Below are 21864 nucleotides of genomic sequence, written 5' to 3'. Positions count from 1 at the left end.
ATAAAATCTCCTCACTTTCCATCCCTCCGAAAGGAATGCATTATCTGGCCTTGTCAGAAGCGGAAGTACTAAAGTACAAGCTGAATTGTGAATAGCTTCAGTGTTTTGCGGTGTTATTTTGTTTCCATGAGGGATCAAATATTGTGAACTAATCTGTTGTTTCCTTGCTGTGCTTTCAATCTCATCAAGCAAGTGTCTGGAATTATTGTGCTTGCATTATCATCCTTGAATCTACCATTTGAAAAGCTTATGAAGATGTTTCAGGCATTTGCTCATTGTGGTGTGGGGTGGGGTGTGGTGAGGGTAGGGGGGGGATCACTGAGCAGGCTCTTCATTAACCAGTTTAGGTGAAATGGCCCCCTTACAGCATGGTGCACTAGACCACAGCATAGAGGCATCCACCCCTTTTGAGAGTCCTGAAGCAAGTTCTTGCTGTGCTGTAGTGCTGGTGTGAATTGAAGCCATCTGCTTTTGAATTTCCACAGTGTGTCCTGCTAACAAGTACCTTTAGCCTCCATACTCATTGCCTGATTCTTGCAAACCCAATAACCAAGAGGAGTCCCAGCCTCTCTTTACAATTTGAACCTTCCAGTCCTGGTAACATCTTGCAAAACTTTCCAGTTTATCCTTGCTATAGAAGGGGGACCAGAATTGTATGCAGTACTCCAAATGTGGCCATACCAATGTCTGGTGCAGCTGTAGCATAATGTCCAAACTGCCCTGTGCTCAGTACTTTGACTGATAAAAGCAAATGTACCAAATACCTTCAGCAACCTGTCTTGCTGTGATGCCGCTTTCTAATAATGTGTGAAAACAGGAGTGAAAGCAAGATGACTCGACCATTGAATTTACCAGGTCACCTTTGGGAGCAGCAGAGGAAACAGTTTTGGCCGGTGTCCATATTTCATTGAAATACACAGCATGGAAACAGGTCCTTCAGCCCAACTTGTGCATGCCAACCAAATTTCCTAAACTGAATTAGTTCCATTTGGTCCATATCTCTCTAAACCTTTTCTATCCATGTACCTATCCAAAAGTCTTTTAAATGTTGTAATTGTACCTGCCTTTACCTCCACCTCTGGCAGCTGATTCTATTATACACCCCAACCTACTTGTAGGTCGCTATTAAATCTTTTCCTTTAAATCTATGCCCCTTGTGATTTTATAGACCTCTGTAAGGTTACCCCTCATCCTCCTACGCTCCAGGGGAGAAAAGTCCCAGCATATCCAGCCTCTCTTTACAATTCAAACCTTCCAGTCCTGGTAACATTCTTGCAAAACTTATTTGTACCTTTCCAGTTTAATGACAACCTTCCATAGCAGTAAGTTGTACACAGTACTCCAAATGTGACCTTACCAATGATTTGATTTATTGATGTCACATTAACATTGAAAATTATTGTTTCTTGTGCGCTATACAGACAAAGCATACTGTTCATAAAGAAGGAAAGGAGCGCGGGCAGAATGTGGTGTTATAGTCATAGCTAGGGTGTAGAGAAAATTAAACTCACTGCAAGATAGGTCCATTCAAAAGTCTGATGGCAGCAGAGAAGAAGCTGTTTGAGTCAGTTGGTATGTGACCTCAGACTTTTGTATCTTTTTCCTGATGGAAGAAGATGGAAAAGAGAATGTCTGAGGTGCTTGGAGTCATTGATTATGCTGGCTGCTTTGCTGAGGCAGTGGGAAGTGTAGACAGAATCAATGGATGAGAGGCTTGGTTGCATGATGGATTGGGCTACATTCACAACTTGTTGTAGTTCCTTGTGGTCTTGGGCAGAGCAGGAGCCGTACCAAGCTGTGATATAACCAGAACAATGCTTTCTATGGTGCACCTGTAAAGGTTGGTGAGAGTCTTAGCTGACATGCCAAATTTCCTTAATCTTCTGAGAAAGTAGAGGCATTGTTGGGCTTTCTTAACTGTTGGGGAGGGGGGGTGCAGTTGCAGGACAGGTTGATCGTGATCTAGACACCTTAAAAACTTGAAGCTTTTGACCGTTTCTACATTGTCCCCATTAATGTAGACAGGGGCATGTTCTCCTTTATGCTTCCTGAAGTTGATAACAATCTCCTTCATTTTTTTGACATGGAGGGAGAGATTATTGTTGTTGCACCAGTTCGCCAGCTTCTCTATTTCATTCTTGTACTCTGTCTTGCCATTGTTTGAGATCCGACCCACTACAGTGTCTTGTGCAGTTGTAACATAATGTCCCAACTCCTGTATTCAATGTTCTGTTTACCTGTGATACCCCTTTCAAGGAAACATGTATCTATAGCCCTAAGTCTCTTTCTTCTGCAACACTCCATAGGGCCGTACATTAACTGTGAAAGTTCTGCCCTGGTTTGTCTCACAAATGCAACACCTCGTATTTATCTGCAATAAACTCCAGTTGCCATTCCTTGGCCCACTGGCCTGCTTGGTCAGCATCATGTTTCCTCCAGGCTGGTTATAACGTGGTGAATGTCAGGGTTAAAAAGGAAATTTTGTGTCTCACAAACTTGCTCGTGTTTTTTGAGGAAGTGATGAAGATGATTGAGGGTAGGGCAGTGGATGTTGTCTACATGGACTTCAGTAAGACTTTTGACGAGGTCCCACATGGCAGACTGGTGCAGAAAGTGAAGTTGCATGGGATCAGAGGTGAGCTCACAAGGTGGATACAAAACTGGCTCGGTAAAAGACAGAGGGTAGCAGTGGAAGGGTGCATTTCTGAATGGAAGACTGTGACAAGTGACGTTCCTCAGGGATCAGTGCTGAGATCCTTGCTGTTGGTTATATAAATAACTTGGAGGAAAATATAACTGGTTTGATTAGTAAGTTTGCAGACAACACCAAGGTTGGTAGATTTGTGGCTAGCAATGAGGAACATCAGAGGATACAGCAGGATATAGATCAGTTGGAGACTTGGGCGGAGAGATGGCAGATGACGTTTAATATGGACACATGTGAGGTAATGCATTTTGGAAGGCTGAATACAGATAAGAAATATACAGTAAATGGCAGAACCCTTAAGAGTATTGGTAGGCAAAGGGATGTGGGTGTACAGGTCACAGAAAGTGGCAATGCAGGTGGAGAAGGTAGTCAAGAAGGCATACAGCACGCTTGCCTTCATCGGCTGTGGCATTGAGTTTAAAAGTGACGAGTCATGTTGTAGCTTTAGGGAACCTTAGGCCCCACTTGGAATATAGTGTGGCGACCAGAATTGAACACTATGAGAAGGATATGGAGGCTTTGGAGAGGATACAGAAAAGATTTACCAGAATGTTGGCTGGTATAGAGGGTATTAGCTTTAAGGAGAGGTTGGAGAAACTTGGTTTGTTCTCACTGGAACGACGGAGGTTGAGGGTTGACCTGATAGAAGTCTACAAGATCATGAGAGGCATGGACAGAGTGGACAGTCAGAAACTTCTTCCCAGGCTGGTAGAGTCAATTACTAGGGGCCACAGGTTTAAGGTGCGAGGGGTAAGATTTAAAGGAGATGTACAAGGCAGATTTTTTACACAAAGGGTAGTGGGTGCCTGGAACTCGTTGCCAGGGGAGGTAGCGGAAGCGGATTAAGTAGTGACTTTTAAAGGGAGTCTTGACAAATACGTGAATAGGATGGGAATAGAGGGATATGGTCCGTGGAAGAGTAGGGGGTTTTAGTTAAGTCGGGCAGCATGGTCGGTGCAGACTTGGAGGGCCGAAGGGCCTGTTTCTATGCTGTAATTTTCTTTGTTCTTTTGAAATGGGGAAAAGAGCAGCTGTGAACAGAAATAATGACGTTTTCATGACTGGTATTGAGGGAGAGGGAGGAATGGTGACAGAGGAGGGGGAAGAATGGGAGGCAGTGGGGGAAGAGACAGGAAGTGCCAGGAGCCCAGAGTCTGCACATGGGTTTCCTCCAGGTGCTCCTATTTCCTCCCACAGTCTGAAAGACGTACTGGTTTAGGTGCATTGACCTGAACAAGTGCCGGATTATGGCGACTAGGGGAATTTCACAGTACCTTCATTGCAGTGTTAATGTAAGCCTTACTTGTGACTAGTGAATATACTTCAGATTTTATGACCACGACCAGATCAGCCATCATATTGAATGGTGAACCAGGCTTGAGGGGCTGAATGGCCTGCTCCTATGTTCCTATAAAGATGGAATCTAGTTGTGACCTGTGGTAGCACAGTGTTTCAGAAAGTTGGACTTTGATGTCCAAACTCATGGATGAAGGTTTCTCTAAGCTGTGTTGCAATGCAACAGTGCATTGATTACATATAGGGCACTTCCAAAGGAAACTGCCCCACAAACTGGCATTTCGCTCCTGACTGCAAGAAATGGAAAGTGATGGAACGTTGCAATCCTGACTGGAGCAAATTAAAAGAGAGATTTTTGCTGTACTTAACAATGGCAGGAGGGTGCTTACTTATAAGATTGGATTGCTAAAGTGGAAAAGAGTTTTAATTCCAACATTGATTTTTTTGTATTTACATAGATCAAGAATATTAATGAATAAGTAATGGCTTAAACAGGTTGATGTGTCTTCCTGACCTGAGACTTATTTGATGCAGGATAACAACAGATGAAGACTTCAATTGGCTTCAATTCACGTTGAAACATTAAACACATTCATAGTACCTTCCTGTGGGAACTGTTTTGCATAGGCATTCATACGTTTATTTTAAATTCAATGTTAAAATAGGCCTCCAGGACTGCTTCAAATGCATCACACACTTACATGTGAACTTTGTTGGTTATAATCTCCACCTCCTGTACTTCCAACACTTAAAAAATTGTTTCCTAACCCACATTGCGCTGCATTGAGTAAAGCTATAGTCAAGTTTATTAGTCACAAATAGGCTTACATTCACACTGCAATGAAGTTACTGTGAAAAACCCCTGGTCACCACACTCCGGCACCTGTTCAGGTACACTCAGACTTTTAGCATGGTCAATTCATCTAACCTGCCCAACTTTGGACCGTGGGAGGAAACCCACGCAGACATGGGGAGAATGTGCAAATTCCACACAGAAAGGGACCCAAGCCAGAAATCAAACCCTGATCCCTGGTGCTGTGAGGCAGCAGTGCTAACCACTGTGCCGGTGTTTATGCACTTTACAGCTTCAAGCCTTCAAGAATAATGAACTCTTTGCTAAGGTAATTAGCACAGTGGGCTGGGAACCTTGCTGAATTTTTGAGCGATAACAGTTCTAGAGTTGGGGGGGGGGTGCACGTTGAGAGAACTGCTGCAAGTGGAATCAGGAACAGGATGGGTCTGATGGGGAAATCCATAGGAGCAGAATTAGACCATTCAGCCCATCAAGTCTGCTCCGCTGATATGTTTCACAAGCTCATTTCCAGCCTTTTCCCCAAAACAGTTGATCCCCATATCAATCAAGAACCTATCTCTGTCTGAAATACACTTGAACTGGCCTCCACAACCTTCTGTGACAATGAATTCCACAGATTCATCACCCTCTGGCTGAAGAAATTCCTCCTCATCTCGGTTCTCAAGGGTTGTCTCTTTATTCTGAGGCTGTGCCCTTGGGTCCTAGTCTCTCCTAATGGTAATACCTTCCCCACATCTACTCTATCCAGGCCTTTCAGTATGCTTTAAGTTTCAATGAGATCCCCCCTCATCCTTCTAAACTCCATTGAGTACAGACCCAGAGTCCTTAAATGCACCTCATACATCAAGCTTTTCATTCCTGGAATCATTTGCTGGACTCTCTCCAGGCCAGCACATCCTCCCTTAGGTACGGGGCCCAAAAATGTTCACAGTATTCCGAATGTTGTCTGACCAGAGCCTTATAAATCCTCAGCAGTACATCCCTGCTTTTGTATTTGCTTTCCAGGAGGGTGCGTTATCTCAGTTGCTTGTTTGTGCTCATATGGGTCGCTGACCCACTGTGGTGCTGCCTTCTCTCTTCAGCAAGGCAGTTTACGAGATCGTGTCCTGGGCGACCTGCTCCCTCTGCCTCCTGGCAACACTAATTGGGCAGCAAACTCACCTCAAGTCCGATTAGGGCATTTTATAGCTCAAACTAACTGGGACCGAGAAATTATTCGGGCAAAGGGTGCCTGTCCCTAAGAATCAGATTAGTTTCCTGTTGGCTTGCTGTATTTATAGCCACCAGGCTGCTGAAGAGTTGGGAGAGAAGTGAATTTCTTTTCCTAAGAAAGCACGTGTCCCTGCAAGGGTGTGAAAAACAGGCACAATAAGAAGCAAGTAACCAGACGATACTGCAAATCACTGTGGCAACATACGCCGGAAGAAAGTCTAGAACTGTAATTAAGTTCTTGCAGATTGCTTTCAGAGCTGATCCCATGATTTGCTGGTGATGCATTAGGGAGTTGTACAGGCTGCTGCTGTTTTAGTTTCAGCATGTACCCTGTACAGGCCAGAGCTCTCAGAATAAACCTTGTTGTTCTTAGTTTGAATCTAAAGTGTACAAACCACAGCTTTTCCTTTCTGTTTAAAACTCACAACTTAGGACATCGCTGGAAGGGAGAAAGAACGTGTGTTATAACAGTACCAGTTAAAATTCCCTTTGTTTTGCAGTGATTGGAAGAAAATCCAGTAGATTCTGCAAGGTTAGGGGAGGGGATGGCACGAGTTACACAATTTCCCACCTCACTTTATTTTCTTAACCAGTCACTTGTCAGCAGGAAGGGTAAAATCTAACCCTGTTTAGTGTGACTCCATTTATGAACTGTTCTGGTGCAAATTAAGGGTCTAATAACGAACTAGTCCCCAGGACCTGATGGAGGGCTATAGAAATAGTGGATGCACTGGTTATGATTTTCCACATTTCCCTAAATTCTAGAGTGAATTTAGTTGATTAGAAATTAGCAAATGTAACACTGTTATTCAAGAAAGCCGCTTCTCTTCTTGACCTCCCCACTCCACCATCTTGATGCATGTAGTCCTTTAGTGGGCTGGTGCATGCGTGGGAGGGTGAGAGCATGGCCAAGGGTGGATCACATCACGAAGAATGCACCCTACATGTCAAAACAAATGGCCCACGTGGACACGCACTCTTATTCCAGGACACTTAGATGTCAAGCATTGGAGCAGAGCACCGACTGCACACTCCTGTGTATGTGCACTTAGTGCGTGAGACTGCCCAGGGAAGGGGGAGCAGTGTTGCCTCAGCCCCACACCCACAAAGGCACAGGTCCTGGATGATAAGCACCATATACACCTCCTTCTCCTTGCCCTTGTGCAGAGGTATAACTGCAAGTTGAAGGGCGGCACAGTGGTTAGCACTGCTGCTTCACACTGCCAGGGACCCAAGTTTGATTCCTGCCTTGGATGACTCTCTGTATGGACTTTACTCCTTGGACTAGCGGGGTAAAAACTTGGGGTTATGGGGATAGGGCCTGGGTGGGACTGTTGGTGCAGGCTTGATGGGCCAAATGGCCTCCTTCTGCACTGTAGGGATTCTATGATGCAAACCAGATTTGTGTTTTGAGTTAAAGGACTAGGCAGTAACACACTGTCCATTCGCTGTGGTGGTTAGACTTTTGGAACACATGCCTCATCATTAGATGCATCTTAGAATCACAGAACTCTACAGTGCAGAAGGAAGCCATTCGGCCCATCAAGTCTGCACCGACAATGACCCCATCCAGGCCCTATCCCTGTAACCCCACGCATTTACCCTTATAATCCCCCAGACGCTAAAGGGCAGTTTAGCTTGGTCAATCAAGCTTTACATTTTTAGACTGTGGGAAGAAACCGGAGTACCCAGAGAAAACCCACGCAGACACAGTAAGACTGTACAAACTCCGCACAGACAGTAGCCCAAGCTGCTAATCGAAACTGGGTCCCTGGTGCTGTGAGGCAGCAGTGCTAACCACTGTGCCACCTAAGATGCACTTATGGGATAAATGAACGGGTAGATGTTCAGATCTATTTTTCTTTGTGTCCAGCTTTGTGATGTTGTAAACTAATTACCGTTTTCTGGCTTCTCCTGGCCCAGTAGCTGTAGACACTAATTTCTTGTCGTGCAGTTTTCCACTGGGATACCGAACACAAAAAAACGATACACAGAAAGCTGCGGGTCACAATTTCATCATTATTAATGAAGGAAAGTCTTTAACTCTTCGACCACCGCAGCTTTCTCTTGACTGTAGACAGAGGACTAGAGGAACTATTTTAGGAAATGCTGATGGACTAACAGCACACTGACCCTCCCCACAAGAAATGGATGCCATCAGCAGCCCTTCTGTGTGGCTGTGCTCCTACATTTCAGGGGGAAAAAAGACAAATAACTAATGGTCACAGCACCCAGACATAAACAGAAACTGACTGTAATGGTAATTGCTCCAAGCATTCACCCAGAACTGTAATTAGCACTGAGCTGTAAATGGAGTGTGTCTTTTGCGTTTAGGAGTACTCTATCTTAGCTCCAGTCATTGTGAAGGAACTAATAATAACACACTTGTGAATGGTAGGATTAATAAAGATTTGTCTTTGAAATTGAATGGACTCAACATTAACAGATACATTTCACATGCTGAAGATATATGGTACCAGCTTTGCAATGGATTGTATTTATTTTTTAAGTCTTTTCATTGTTGCAATATCACCCAAACATTAAGTAATTTCTAAATCAAATGTTTTTTGTTAACATTAAGAAATGTACTGCTTTACAAAAGGGTCACAGGCTTCAAATGACATATATAATTTAATATATAAAATAATAAGTGTAGATGAAACACAAATATTGTTTACTTACCCACATATTTAATTTTGTTTCATTTGTCAAATTCCAACCCAATTTCATATCAGTATTTCAGTTCAGCGACCAAAACCAAACAAAATAAATTTAGCTTATTTATTCGTATTACAAGTTTGCTTACATTAACATTGCAATTAGGTTATTGTGAAACTCCCACTCTCCGGCGCCTGTTCGGCTACACTGAGGGAGAATTGAGAATGGTCAATTCACCTAACCAGCGTGTCCTTCGTACTGTGGGAGGAAACCCGGAGCAGAACGTGCAGACTCTGCACAGACAGTGACTGACCCAAACTAGGAATCGAACCCCAGTCCCTGGCGCCATGAGGCTGCGGTGCTAACTACTGTGCCACTGTGCTGCGCCTACAGGGAATAGCAAGAGCAAAACTCTCATTCAAAATGATGCCAGTTCCTTCTGGAGAAAGTAACTGATACTTAAAAATAAGACAACAAGTGATGACATTAAAACTCAATACATACAGTTCTATGAACACATACCAGGTGTCCATTCCATAACACATTTTATGGCAGTACAAATTGATAAGAATCAGGCTGCCTGCTGAAGTGTGGGTAATGCCAGCACTACCCACTTTCTGTTTGTTCTCAGAGAGCCATCTCCCCAGGATAGAAGCTGGAGGAACATTCCAGAACGCTGTCATAGAATTTCAGAGACTTTTCGTGTTCCATTAACTTTTCCAGAAGGACCCCTTTGACACATCGGTCGTCTTCTTGTCGAAGATCTCTGTACCTGCGTGGCAAGAGAAAAGATAGTAGTCATCTGTAACAAAGCAAACTGGCATGTTGATACTCCTCTCAATGCAAGTACCTGTCAGAAATTCGCCACAATCCCAGGAGATTTAGAAGCATAAACGCAGCCATAAGGAAAAGGAATGTGTCCAAATTCCCAACATTCAGATTATGTGGAAACCAATTACCTGTTAAGGAAATAGCCAGTGTAAAAAGAAACAGCAAAAGCAATGAACCAACTTAATGGATCCAGATGTAATCAGAATGAATCTTACTTACATCTACCTATTACACACCCATCGCTAAAGTCGTGCTTGGCAAAACCTGCCTAACTCAAGTTATTTTTCTGCATAATTTTAAGTCAGAAGACATCACCAGCCAAGAACAGTTGAAACAATTAACAAGGAAAATGTACAATCTGGTGGAAACCTTTTAATAATGAAAATACCGTGAGCAAAACATTTCCTTTATCTAATTATTCATATTAAGCAAATGCTGCAAAGTACGTGGAGAATGAATCAATGCCTGAGCAAATGTTCTTTTAAATGAATGTTCCCATTAACAAGATGCTCATTAACTCAATGTATGGTACTTAAACTGACATTCCCTCTGAAAAATGGAATTGCCATTTAAAAATTAGACATTTTTTAAAGAAGTTATATCTATTTGAAATCTGCATATACATCTTTGCACTGTGAGTTTATTGCCTGCTTTAAATAGCTCCTAAAACCGTTGCATTAATAATCAGGTGTAATCCAGGATCCTTTAACCACAGCACACAGCTGAAGGATGGTGTTATAAATGGGATAACAATTTAGCTAAATAAGGGGAGACAAAAGGGAGCGATCAACGTGGTTGCTCTAATTAGATGACTCTGACCAGTGGAATTCTCCAGGGGCATCTGTGAATCGCAGATTGCTTAGAAATGATCCTGAGTAAAGTACAAGAAAGGTCTAAATTTGCAGATCGTGCCAAATTGTGTGGGAAAGATTGGAGGAAACAGAAACACGTACAAAGTAAAAGACAAACTTAAATGTTGATAAGTAGCATGATTTGTACCTAAAATATGATTATAAACAAAGGATACCGAATTAAGTACAACGATTCCCAATATGATCAAAGTATAAAATCTGACTAGACACTGACAATATTTTCACAATGCCTACCTGCAGTACTAAAGATTAAAACAATGTTGAGGTCTTTAAGCAGATTCAGAGGACGTGTTGGCAGACATTAGCGAGAACGCATGTAGAATATAATCTCCTGTGGAATCTCTCTACTACACATTGAAGTTGAAGGAGAAAAAAGGCAGCTTGGATGATCCTATATCTTGAATCTACCAGTAATGAAGGAAATTAGATATACTCCCGATACAAGGGAAGTATATATTATTTGATTCCAAAACAAGAAATGTGTGTGTGTGGCTGAGATCTGGGCTGGAGGTAGAGGGGAGGGAGTTGTAAAAGTTTAGCGATAGAATAAGTTGAATTCCATCCCACTCTGCTTACTCTTAGTGTTAGCTTTGCTCAGTGGCAGCAATCCTTGCTCTGTGCTCGGAGGCTGTGTGTTTAAGTTGAACAAGAGGACTTGAGCATATAATTCAGGTTGACAGTTCAGTGCTGTAGCAGGGAAGGGCTGTATGTTGGCGGAAGCTTTGGCCAGCTGCTCTGAAAGGTCCAGTGGCATTTATTTTCCTCGCCGATGAGCAGGGAATTCTTCAGAACAACATTTATCCACAACCACTGAAAGCAGCTTTACTTCCCGCAATCTGCGAAACCCTGTCGAACACAAACTGGCTGCCATATCCCCCACATAACAACCAGGATTACACTGGAAGAAATAAATCACTGGTTCTGAAGCTCACTGGGATGTCCTGAGGATGTGAAAGGCGCTACGCTAGTGCAATTTGTTCCTTATTCTTCCTTCATCATTTTTTGACTGCTAATTTTTGAAAGTAAAATTATTACCAGAAAACTGTACAATTGATGGTCCTGGATTCCATGCAGAGGGCATCCTGACCTCCTTCGTAACTTACAAAGAACAATACAGCACAAAAACAGGCCCTTCGGCCCATCAAACCTACACCGATACATGATTTCTATCCCTCTGCCTCTTGTTCATATGTCTGTCAGGATACATGTTGAACGTTACTAACATGCTAAACTGGAACTGGAGACATTAACAACAATGCCTTCTATTGCCTGACTATCTGAGAAGGTATTCACAGTTTCATTTTTCAAAGAAAGATAACACAATGACTTATTAATGTGGACTTTCAGTATGTATATATATCAGTATACCTGGACAGTGGTGTAACTGTTAGTTAAATCGATTTCAATAGAATCGTTGAATTGTAGAATCATAGAATCGTTACAGTGTAGAAGAGGCCATTTGCCCCATCAAATCCGCACCAATTCTTTGACAGAGCATCTTACCAAGCCCTTTCCCCTGTCCTATCCCCATAACCCCACACATTTACCATGGCTAATCCATTTACCCTCCACATCTTGGGACACTAAGGGGTAATTTAGAATGGCCGATCCACCTAACCTGCACATCTTTGGAGTGTGGGAGGAAACCGGAGCACCTGGAGGAAACCCATGCAGACATGGGGAGAATAGATAAATTCCACACAGGCCGGAAATGAACCAAGGTCCCTGGAGCTGAGCGGCAGCAATGCTAACCACTATGCCACCGTGCCAAGGGACAGTTAATTGCATACCACATCAAAGTTTGAAGGTCAGTATTGTTTGGTGTACAAATATTTGGCAAATAAAATCCAGTGAGGCGTAGAGTTGATATTTGACAATGCCTGGTAAGTTTCCTGTCTGATGAATTAGGCTTATATTAGAATGTTTCTATCAGGATACTGTAACAATTCAACAACTTTGTATAGTCTTCTGCTTCCATCTGTGATCCCATGAGAAACATTCCACTGGACTGAAGCTGGTAAAGCAGTTCCATCATTTGTTTGGAGACTTGAGCAAAAATGGTCCTCCATAAGTTTCCAGTGACAGAAAACAAACTTTCTCAAAGGCAACACAAATCTCAGAAGAAAGGACGGTACAGCTCAGCAACATGAATTTTATACCTTACCGTTGACCAAGTGCATCAGTGTAATCAATAAACCCTCACTCGTGCTCACATTCATTCACATTGTACCATAGGCAAAACTTGCTTGAGCTAAATGATGGTTTTTAATCACACTTGGTGATATCCTTTTTCAAGTACGTCCCTTAAACAAATTGCACTCACCTCCAGATATGTGGTGGATAGTTTGAATGATAATTGCTCCCACAAAGCAGCCTGCACCATTGAAGAGAGTCATGAACTGCATTGCAATTGCTTGAATACTCTTTGGAGATAGTCTAAATGTAATCAGTGTGCCTGTAAGTAAAGGCAAGCATTAGACTCATCCATTCAAAGTAACTAATTTACTTTCAGAATGCTTTCAATGCCATGGAATGTTGATTCTTTTTCACTGCAGCTGACTCGAAATAGTTCAATTACCATTTGTATTTTAATCAATTCATTTGAACATATAAACATTAGCCAATGTTCTCTGATGAAGGCTCTGTGTAAGTGAAATTGAATAGAATGTGTGACTATTGTAAATTTTAAGACAGCAGTTTGATCATTCAAAGTTACCGTGAGATTAACCTTATAAGTGCTTTATTTTTTCATTCGTTGGACACAGGTGTTGCTGGCTGGCCAGCATTCATTGGCCATCTCTAGTTGCCTTTGGAGGGCAGTGGAGAGTCAACTACACATTGTTGTGTCTCCCGAGTCATATGTAGGCCAGATCAGGTAAGGACAGCAGATTTCCTTCCCTAAAGGACATTAGTGAACAAGATGGTTTTTCTGCCAATCGACAATGGTTCCTTGGTCATCAATAGATTCTTAATTCCAGATTTTTTTTTGTATTGAATTCAAATCCCACCATCTGCCATGGTGGAATATGAATCTGGGTCTCCAGAACATCAGCTGAGTTTCTGGATTAATAGCCTAGTAATGTTACCACTAGGCCATTGCCTCCCCAGATTCCTGGGCACAAGTTATGAGTAGCTTATTTTAATTTTTCATTGAGGTCTGTAACAAGTGTATTATGAAGAGAAGACTACAGTTGCAATGTGAATTAATACATATCTGCAGCAACTTATGCATAAGTGTTTTTTATACATATCGTAATCATCTCAGTCCCAGGATATGGTTGCAGGACTTCCTCAGGATAGTGTCTTAGGGCCAACCATCTTTAGTTGCTTCATCAATGACCTTACTTTCATCATAAGGTCAGAAGTGGGGATGTTTGCTAATGACTGCACAATATTCAGCACTATCCGTGACTTCACATGAACTGAACCAGTTCATGTCCAAATGCAACAAGACCTGGTCAATGTCCAGGCTATGGCTAAGAAGAGGCAAGTAACCTTTGTGCCACGCAAGTATCAGGCAATGACCATCTCCAACAAGAGAGAGTCTACCTGTTTCCCCTTGACACGCAAAGACATGAACATTGCTGAACCTTTCACTATCAATACCCTGGGTGTTACCAATGACCAGAAGCTGAACTGAACTAGCTATATAAATACCATGGCTACAAGAGCAGGTCACAGATTTGGAATACTGCAGGTAACTCACCTCCTGATTCCCCAAAGCCTATCCACCATCTACAAGGCACAAGTCAGGAGTGTGAGGGATTAATCTCTATTTGCCTGAATGAGAGCAAGTCCATCAACATTCAAGAAGCTTGATATCATCCAGGGCAAAGTAGCCTCCTTGATTGTCACCACATCTACAAACATTCACTCCCTCCACCACTGATACACAGTGGCAACTGTGTGTAATCTACAAGATGCACTGCCGGAACTCATCATGTCTCCTTGACAGTACCAGTACTCCCAACTACTGCCATCTAGAAGGACAAGGGCAAGGGCATTGCCTTTCTAGATGGTGGGAATGCCAGCATTTGAAAGTTTCCCTCCAAGCCACAGACCATCCTGACTTGGATCTAGATTGCCCACTCCTTCACTGTTGCTGGGTCAAAATCCTGGAACTCGCTGCCTAACAACACTGTACATCACAAGGAGTGCAGTGGTTCAAGAAGGCAGCTCACTACCACCTTCTCAAGGGAAATTAGGGATGGGCAATAAATACCAGCCTAGCCAGTCACCCACATCCCAGGAATGAATATAAAAAAATGCACATATTGGGAATAGGTTCTGAGCTCCTGCCAGAAACAGAGCCTTTCCCGTCACAAGGAAGTAGGTTAATTATTTAAGGTTAAAGTTTATTTATTAGTGTCACAAGTAGGCCTACATTAACACTGTAATGAAGTTACTGTAAAAATCACCTAGTCGCAACACTCCGGCACCTGTTCGGGTACACTGAGGGAGAACTTAGCATGGCCAATGCTAAACCAGCATGACCTTCGGACTGTGGGAGGAAACTAGATCACCTGGAGGAAACCCATGCACACATGGGGAGAACGTGCAAACTCCACACAGACAGTCATCCAAGCTGGGAACTGAACTTGGGTACCTGGTGCTCTGAGGCAGCATTGCTAACCACTGTGACACTGTGCGGAAAATCATAGGTAGCCACGCCATGTCCTCCCGTTGTACATTGTGATTCCTCCCCAATGATAAAAACTTTGAAAATCAATCCTAATATTCGACAGACATGGTTGAAAGGACATTGACCAAGTGTACTGTTTTCAGCATTAACCACAATTAGCTGTGTCTTACAATATGTTCATTCAGTGGAGAAAATTATCTTGCACATAAAAAGGTACATAGATTAGGGTGTGGAGGGAGCTGGTTGGCTCATTTGGTTGGATAGCCAGTCAGAATAATACTAATAGCACGGGTTTGATTCTTGTTCCAGCTGAGGTAGATTTAGGATCTGCCCCCTCGTCCTGCCCCAAGAATGGAAGGCAATAGCAAACCACCACTGACCAAACATTGCCAAGAAAATGGATCAGGATGAAGCATCAGCAGAAAATGAGCCAAGAACCTGAGACAGAGCACACATGACATGACAATTAGGGGAGGACATGGTGTACTGGCATTGTCACTGGACTAGTAATTCAGAGACTCTGGGTAATGCACTGCCAGGGGTCGAATCCCACCATAGCAGATGTTGAAACTTGAATTCAATAAAAATCTGGAATTAAAAGTCTAATGATAACCATGAAACCATTGTTGATTGTTGTTAAAATGCACCTGGTTCACTAATGTCCTTTAGGGAAGGAAGTCTGCCATCCTTACCTGGTCTGGCCTACATGTGACTCCAGAGCCACAGCAATGTGATTGACTCTTAAATGCCCTTGGGGATGGGCAATAAATGTTGGCCCAGCCAGCAACGCCCACATCCCACGAATGAAGAAAAAACAGATAGAATTTAGCCGTCAAAGGATTGATCACATTTATTGCTCGTTCGTGTAAAGGTGGTGATGTGCCTTATCTCTTAGTCTCAGAATTCCCCATGATGGTGATACAATTTAGGTAATTCCAGGATTGAACCCAGTGACAATGAAGGAGCAATAGTAAAAATCCAATCCAGATCTGGATGGTGTTACATAACATTGCTGCTCTTGTTCTTCCCAGTGGTGGGAATCGCAGGATTGGGAGATCTGCCAAAGTGCTTATCGAGCACAATCTCCTGCTCTCCGGCGAGATTCCGCATCGAGAGCAGTCGATGATAACATTGGCTTGTTATAGTGATCATTCCCCTTATTCTAATTCAATTTTGGAAGATTGTTAAGCAGATAAAATTTGTCATACGTAACATTCACCCTTAGATTCCAACATAATCTTTTTCTGAAGAGCTAAGATATACAAAAGTTTGTGAATTGAGTGTTAAACCATATCATCTACCTGGTCAATCTAAAGCTGACCATTTACCAAGCTGCAGTGGTTAGCACTGCTGTCTCAGGGATCTGGGTTCAATTCTGGCCTTGGGTGACTGTTCAGGCAGACTTTTACTGGCATGTCTGCCTGAGGTTCATACAGTTCCACCTGAGGCCAACACAGAATGCCGTTCTCCGAGCCTCACCTGCCCCCCGGAATCGGGGCGGACATGGCAGGAAAATTCCAGCCCCTGTGTGGAATTTGCACGTTCTACCTGTATTTGCGTGGGCTTCCTCTGGGTGCTCCAGTTTCCTCCCACATTCCAAAGATGTGTGGGTTAGGTGGATTGTGCAGAGTAAATATGTGGGGTTACAGGGATAGGGCTTGGGTGGGATTGTTGTCGGTGCAGGCTCAATGGGCTGAATGGCCTCATTCTGCACTGTAAGGATTTGGAGGTTAATATAACATTTTTGGAAATTTTATAAAATGAATCACCCATTGAATAAGAGATTTGTACTTACAGGCAGGTGTGACTAGTGCCTCAGCGATTCCCAACAAGAGGTATTGAGGAGCGAGTTGAAAGCAGGGCATTGAAGACACCAGGAGCACCTTTCCAGATAGCATCTGCTCCACCAGCAGGAAGTTCCTCCTGTGCACCTCTAATACCCCGGCAACCACTAAGGACAACGCTGCACACAGGTGACCAGTAACTGGAAGAGGTTATGAGTCATTGTGAGTGAGTGACTAGAAGGCGGGGGGAGAAATGGAGAGTGAGAGAGAGAGAAAAGAGAGACAGAAGAGAAGGGAGAGAGAGAGAAGGGAGAGAGAGAGGAGAGAAGAGAAGGGAGAGAGAGAGAGGAGAGAAGAGAAGGGAGAGAGAGAAGGAGAGAAGAGAAGGGGGAGAGAGAGGAGAGAGAGAGAGAGACTAAGAGAGAGAAAAGAGAAGAAAGAGAGAAGAGGGAGAGAGAAGAGACAGAGAGAGAACAAACACCCAACTATTCCACTCTCTCCTCCTTTTTGTTGCTGACAGACAAAAATCTATCACAAAGGTAGACATAGATGGTATTTGTTCATACTAGAAAATTGCAAAAAATGTGATGACAGGACTTCTCTCTTTGGATGCTCCAGGTGCAATTCCCACCCAAAATTGTGTTTCAATCCCTCAAGTTTTTCCTCAAACTCATGCTAAATATAAACACTGCCCTGAACCAATGCAATTGGCAAATGGTTTAGAGCACAATTTGTGCAAAAATGTATCTTGCTTCAAAATATTCATTCAGAGATGAGCTGTAACCTATTAATGCAGCTAAAAATACATCTATCACTAAAGATAAACATTTTAAATCAGGGAGTCTGGTCTATCACTTGTGAGTAATCTTACTTTAAATAACTATGAATGACTTTAAAAATTAACACCACATAACCACCTACTTGTTATTCTGAGACACAGCCATTAGTTGCTGAGTAAAAGTTTCTCCTGAGCATCTCTAATATCCGAGCAACCACTAAGGACAACGCGGCACACAGGTGACCAGTAAAAATTCAGAAACTTGCAGTATTCTTGCAAAGAAACCGCTTCATTTTTGAAACCTCCTCGAAGGCCCCAAACTGACGCAATGTCGATAAATTTAATCGTGGCATTGGCCAATCTCAATGTCCAGTGCCAAGTTTTTTAAACAAGATCATTGTTTCCCCTTTACCCTCCTCTCTGGCCTCCTAAACGTCCTTCATTTCCACCTCCCTCCCCCCATCCCTCTGTGACTCCCAACACAAGGCTCCTCAATACTGGGGACTGCCTGTTATCCCAGGCAGTGGCCACTGCTCCTGCTGGTGCTATCAAGTTTAGAGGGGCGCTGGCCAGTTGGGTTGTCCCACATTTCTCTAAGGTGAGGCATGCTCCCATGATAAGGGTGGAAATCTCAGCTTACATCAATTAGCACAACTCCCAGCTCTGACAGAGGGTCATCTAGACTTGAAATGTTGCCTCTATTCTCTCCCCACAGATGCTGCCAGACCTGCTGAGATTTTCCAGCATTTTCTGTTTTTGTCCCAATGCTGTGGGGCAGCCATCAGGGGTTAGCTGCTATCCCTTGTCCCACATCCTGGCATTTTAGCATGGGTTGGGAGGGGACATGGGACGGCGCGGGGGGGAGAGACAGCGACGTCAATCCAGCCCCATTAATCTAAATTAGAAATAGTGGCAGGCACCAGTGCTGAAATCCATGACACTCCATACAGAACCTCCCCTCAGTCACTCTTCTAACAAGTAATTGCCACCAATGCTCCCTCTGAGTGACATGTGTGCATGGCCACACAACAGTCCAGAACTTACTGTACAGGGGTCCCTTTAAGACATGTGCAAATCCAACAATCGTAAAGGGATTGTGCACAGTGGCAAATGTGGAAGGGGAAATTTGAGAGAACATTATCCACCACCTCCTTTCTCTCAGTCAGCTCTTTATCCACCCGGATGCTTTACCCTAAATTCCCTGGTCTCCTCAGATCATTTCTAAGGGAGATCTTGGAAAGTTCTACTGTGTGGTTTTCCACCAACCGCATGGAAAATCATCTACTCAATGCACCTCCTCAAAATTGGACAAGGGATTTATGTGACTAGGCACACAGTTAGTTATTCCAGTCATCTTTACCAAATACATCAGTTCAGGGCAAAACATTATTTGCAGGGACTGTTAATACATAAAGCAAACAAAATGAATAAATCATTACCAACAGCCGGGCTGTGGTATAGATAAGTTATTCAAGGGCTGATGTGACAGCTTAATATTGATGCTCATTACCCATGAGATATGTAGATATTAATCTTCAGCAGAATAAGAACATAATATGGTGCATTATCCCTTGAGTAGTTAGCCATAAAAGCAAATCATTGCGGATGCTGGAATCTGAAACTAAAACAGAAAATGCTGGAAAATCTCAGCAGGTCTGGCAGCATCTCAAAGAAGAGAAAAGAGCTGAGGTCTTGAGTCCAGATGACCTTTTGTCGAAGCTCAATCATCAGCTTTAATAAAGGATCATCTAGACATGAAATATCAGCTCTTTTCTCTCCTTACAGATGCTGAGATTTTCCAGTATTTTCTCTTTTGGAGTAATTAGCCATTACTTCCACTAAAACCTGATCTGAAGGAACCAGAAGATGTTGCTGATATTTAGTACACAGAGGGAAGATCAAGTGCTTGTATGTTATTATATAGTATTACTAATATCAACAATATTCAGAATTGGTTTTCCAAAGACTCATTAATGGCACAAAGCCTTGCACTACAACTGAACACGTTGAGAAATTATTTATTATTATTTTCTTAGCATCACAAGTAGGCAGTGAAGTTACTGTGAAAATCCCCTAGTCACCACGCTCCAGCGCCTGTTTGGACACACTGAGGGAAAATTTAGCACGGCCAATGCACCTAAACAACACGTCTTTCAGACTGAGGGTGGAGATTGGAGCACCCGGAGAAAACCCATGCAGAACGGGGAAAATGTGCAGACCTCTCAGAGTCATCCAAGCCAGGAATCGAACCTGAGGCTGTGAGGCAGCAATGCCAACTATCGTACCATCACTAAATGCTCATAATTACTCATTTTCTGATTGTGCAACAGGTAGGAGAGGTTACCTCGTGCAAAATTCAGGAAGTCCAGCCCCATGAATAAAATTTCTCCCTTCTTCCAACCCTCCTATTTTCTCCCCTCATGCTGTTTGCTTGGAAACAGCTCCGCAAATCTGACCAGCTCTTCAGTAGCTCATTGATGTTTCACACGAACTGAGTTGGCGAAGGTGTGGGGGCTTTTGCAGCCCTCTTTCGGAGGCAATGCTTCTGCCTAAAGGCACCGCAATATGTCTCAGAAAAGCTTAGCCGCACTTGGATCTTTGAGGCTGCGGCATGCACAGTGGAAAGGAGACCTGGAAATTCTGCCCGCTGGGGTCTCCCACTCTTAGCCCAGGGCTCCAGCTGATAGATCTGAGGGGCTGCAGTGAAGGGAACTTTCCCAATGAAGGAAGGAAGAGGATCCAAGTAGCCAAAGAGGTCAACAACAGCAGAGTGCTTCCTCCAACCACTAGATGGCACATCAAGAGGATGCAGGCTCTAAGGTGGGCAGGAAAAGTGTGCAGCCTAAAACAGGTACCAATTCTCACACTGTGAATTTCCCCAAATTCTCCTGCACAGCATGCCTCAGAACACATTCTCCCCATATCTGCAGGGTTTCCTCCAGCTCCAGTTTCCTCCCAAAGTCCTAAAAATGTGCTGGTTAGATGCACTGGCCATGCTGAATTTTCCCTCAGTGTACCCGAACAGGCACTGGAGTACGGTGACTAGGGGAATTTCACAGTAATTTCATTGCAGCATTAATGTAAGTCTATTTGTTACACCAATAGCAGCTCCAGTTGTTCCTCTCTCTTGTATCCCCAAAACTTATACTCATCTTCAGCCTATTCATTGCCCTCTGATGCCCAGACCTCACAGTCACCCGACAGTGTCCTTCCCTCCTCTGCACAGTAGCCATTGTCAGCACTCGTACCTCTTCTCTCCTTGCAGCAGAGGAGAGAGCAGAGCTAGATGAGAATGGATCTTCAGTAACAGGGACCTTATCGATCACTGGAAGTGTGCACCTGTCTGCTTCACTGGGAAGAAGGTCTGGTTCAATCAGACGTCAGCCGCGACCTGAGTGAGAACCTGGGCCTCCTGAGATCCTGGTGCTCGGGCGTGTTGAGACATGTAGGTCTTTGCACATAGGTCCCATATTCAGGGTCTTGACTTCTTCAATTATCTACCCTATTTGCCCTGTGGAGGGGCATGTGTCATTGGAAAAGGGAGTAGCTAGTGCTGCTGCCCTTGTTGCTCCTGCTCTGCGAATGGCAGTGGCAAACCCTCTCCCTCGCCGCTGGACAAGCAAAGTGACTTCCACGAGGTTAACAAACAGTGCTTGCTCTGTATGAGTGCTTTACACAGCAGCATCTTACCAGGCCAAGGCCACAGCTTGTCAATTTCACTGAGAAATGCTTTCCCCTTCTCCCTGCCGGCTGGCCTGCTGACACAGCACGGGATTCCATACACAAACTCACTCCTAATTACCTGCTTCAATTGGCTTCCTCCATATCAATAGAGGTCCCTTGCTACATTCCCAACCCACCCCGGGACAGCCAAATATTGGCTGGCTCACATCGGGATCCCAGACCCCCTCATGTCATTTTCTGCAATATTGCCACTCTACATACCCCCAAAGCCTGTAAAGGTTCCGCAATAAAAGCTGGAAATACTCAGCAGGTCTGGTAGCATCTGTGGGGAGGCTATTAATCTAAAAACTCAGTTAAAATTCTGGGGACCTGGGTTTGAATCCCACCATGGCAGTTGGTGGACTTTGAATTCAATTTTTTTAAAATTTGGAATTAGGAATCTACTGATGACCATGAAACCATTGTTGATTGTCAGAAAAACCCATCCGGTTCACTAATGTCCTTCAGGGAAGGAAATCTGCCGTCCTTATCTGGTCTAGCCTGGCCTACATGTGACTCCAAAGCCACAGCAATGTGGCTGACTTTC

At 43.6% G+C, this 21864-nt stretch overlaps 1 protein-coding gene across 1 annotated transcript in view; it reads right to left on the bottom strand.

Annotated features, from left to right (window-relative positions):
• Positions 1-8696: 8696 nt before the first annotated feature.
• Positions 8697-21864, bottom strand: part of slc15a5 (solute carrier family 15 member 5) — a 33978-nt gene continuing 20810 nt past the window's right edge. The window contains exons 6-9 of the mRNA XM_080207242.1: positions 16828-17016; positions 12714-12845; positions 9538-9646; positions 8697-9459 (exon numbers count right to left, since the gene is read on the bottom strand). Coding sequence (XP_080063368.1) covers positions 9315-9459; positions 9538-9646; positions 12714-12845; positions 16828-17016 — 575 coding nt within the window. The 3' untranslated portion in view covers positions 8697-9314. The remainder of the gene's footprint in view (positions 9460-9537; positions 9647-12713; positions 12846-16827; positions 17017-21864) is intronic.

Source organism: Carcharhinus amblyrhynchos, chromosome 19 (genome assembly GCF_965287045.1).
Source record: "Carcharhinus amblyrhynchos chromosome 19, sCarAmb.v2.hapA, whole genome shotgun sequence".
NCBI lineage: Eukaryota > Metazoa > Chordata > Chondrichthyes > Carcharhiniformes > Carcharhinidae > Carcharhinus > Carcharhinus amblyrhynchos.
This window is presented reverse-complemented; position numbering and strand designations above follow the sequence as displayed.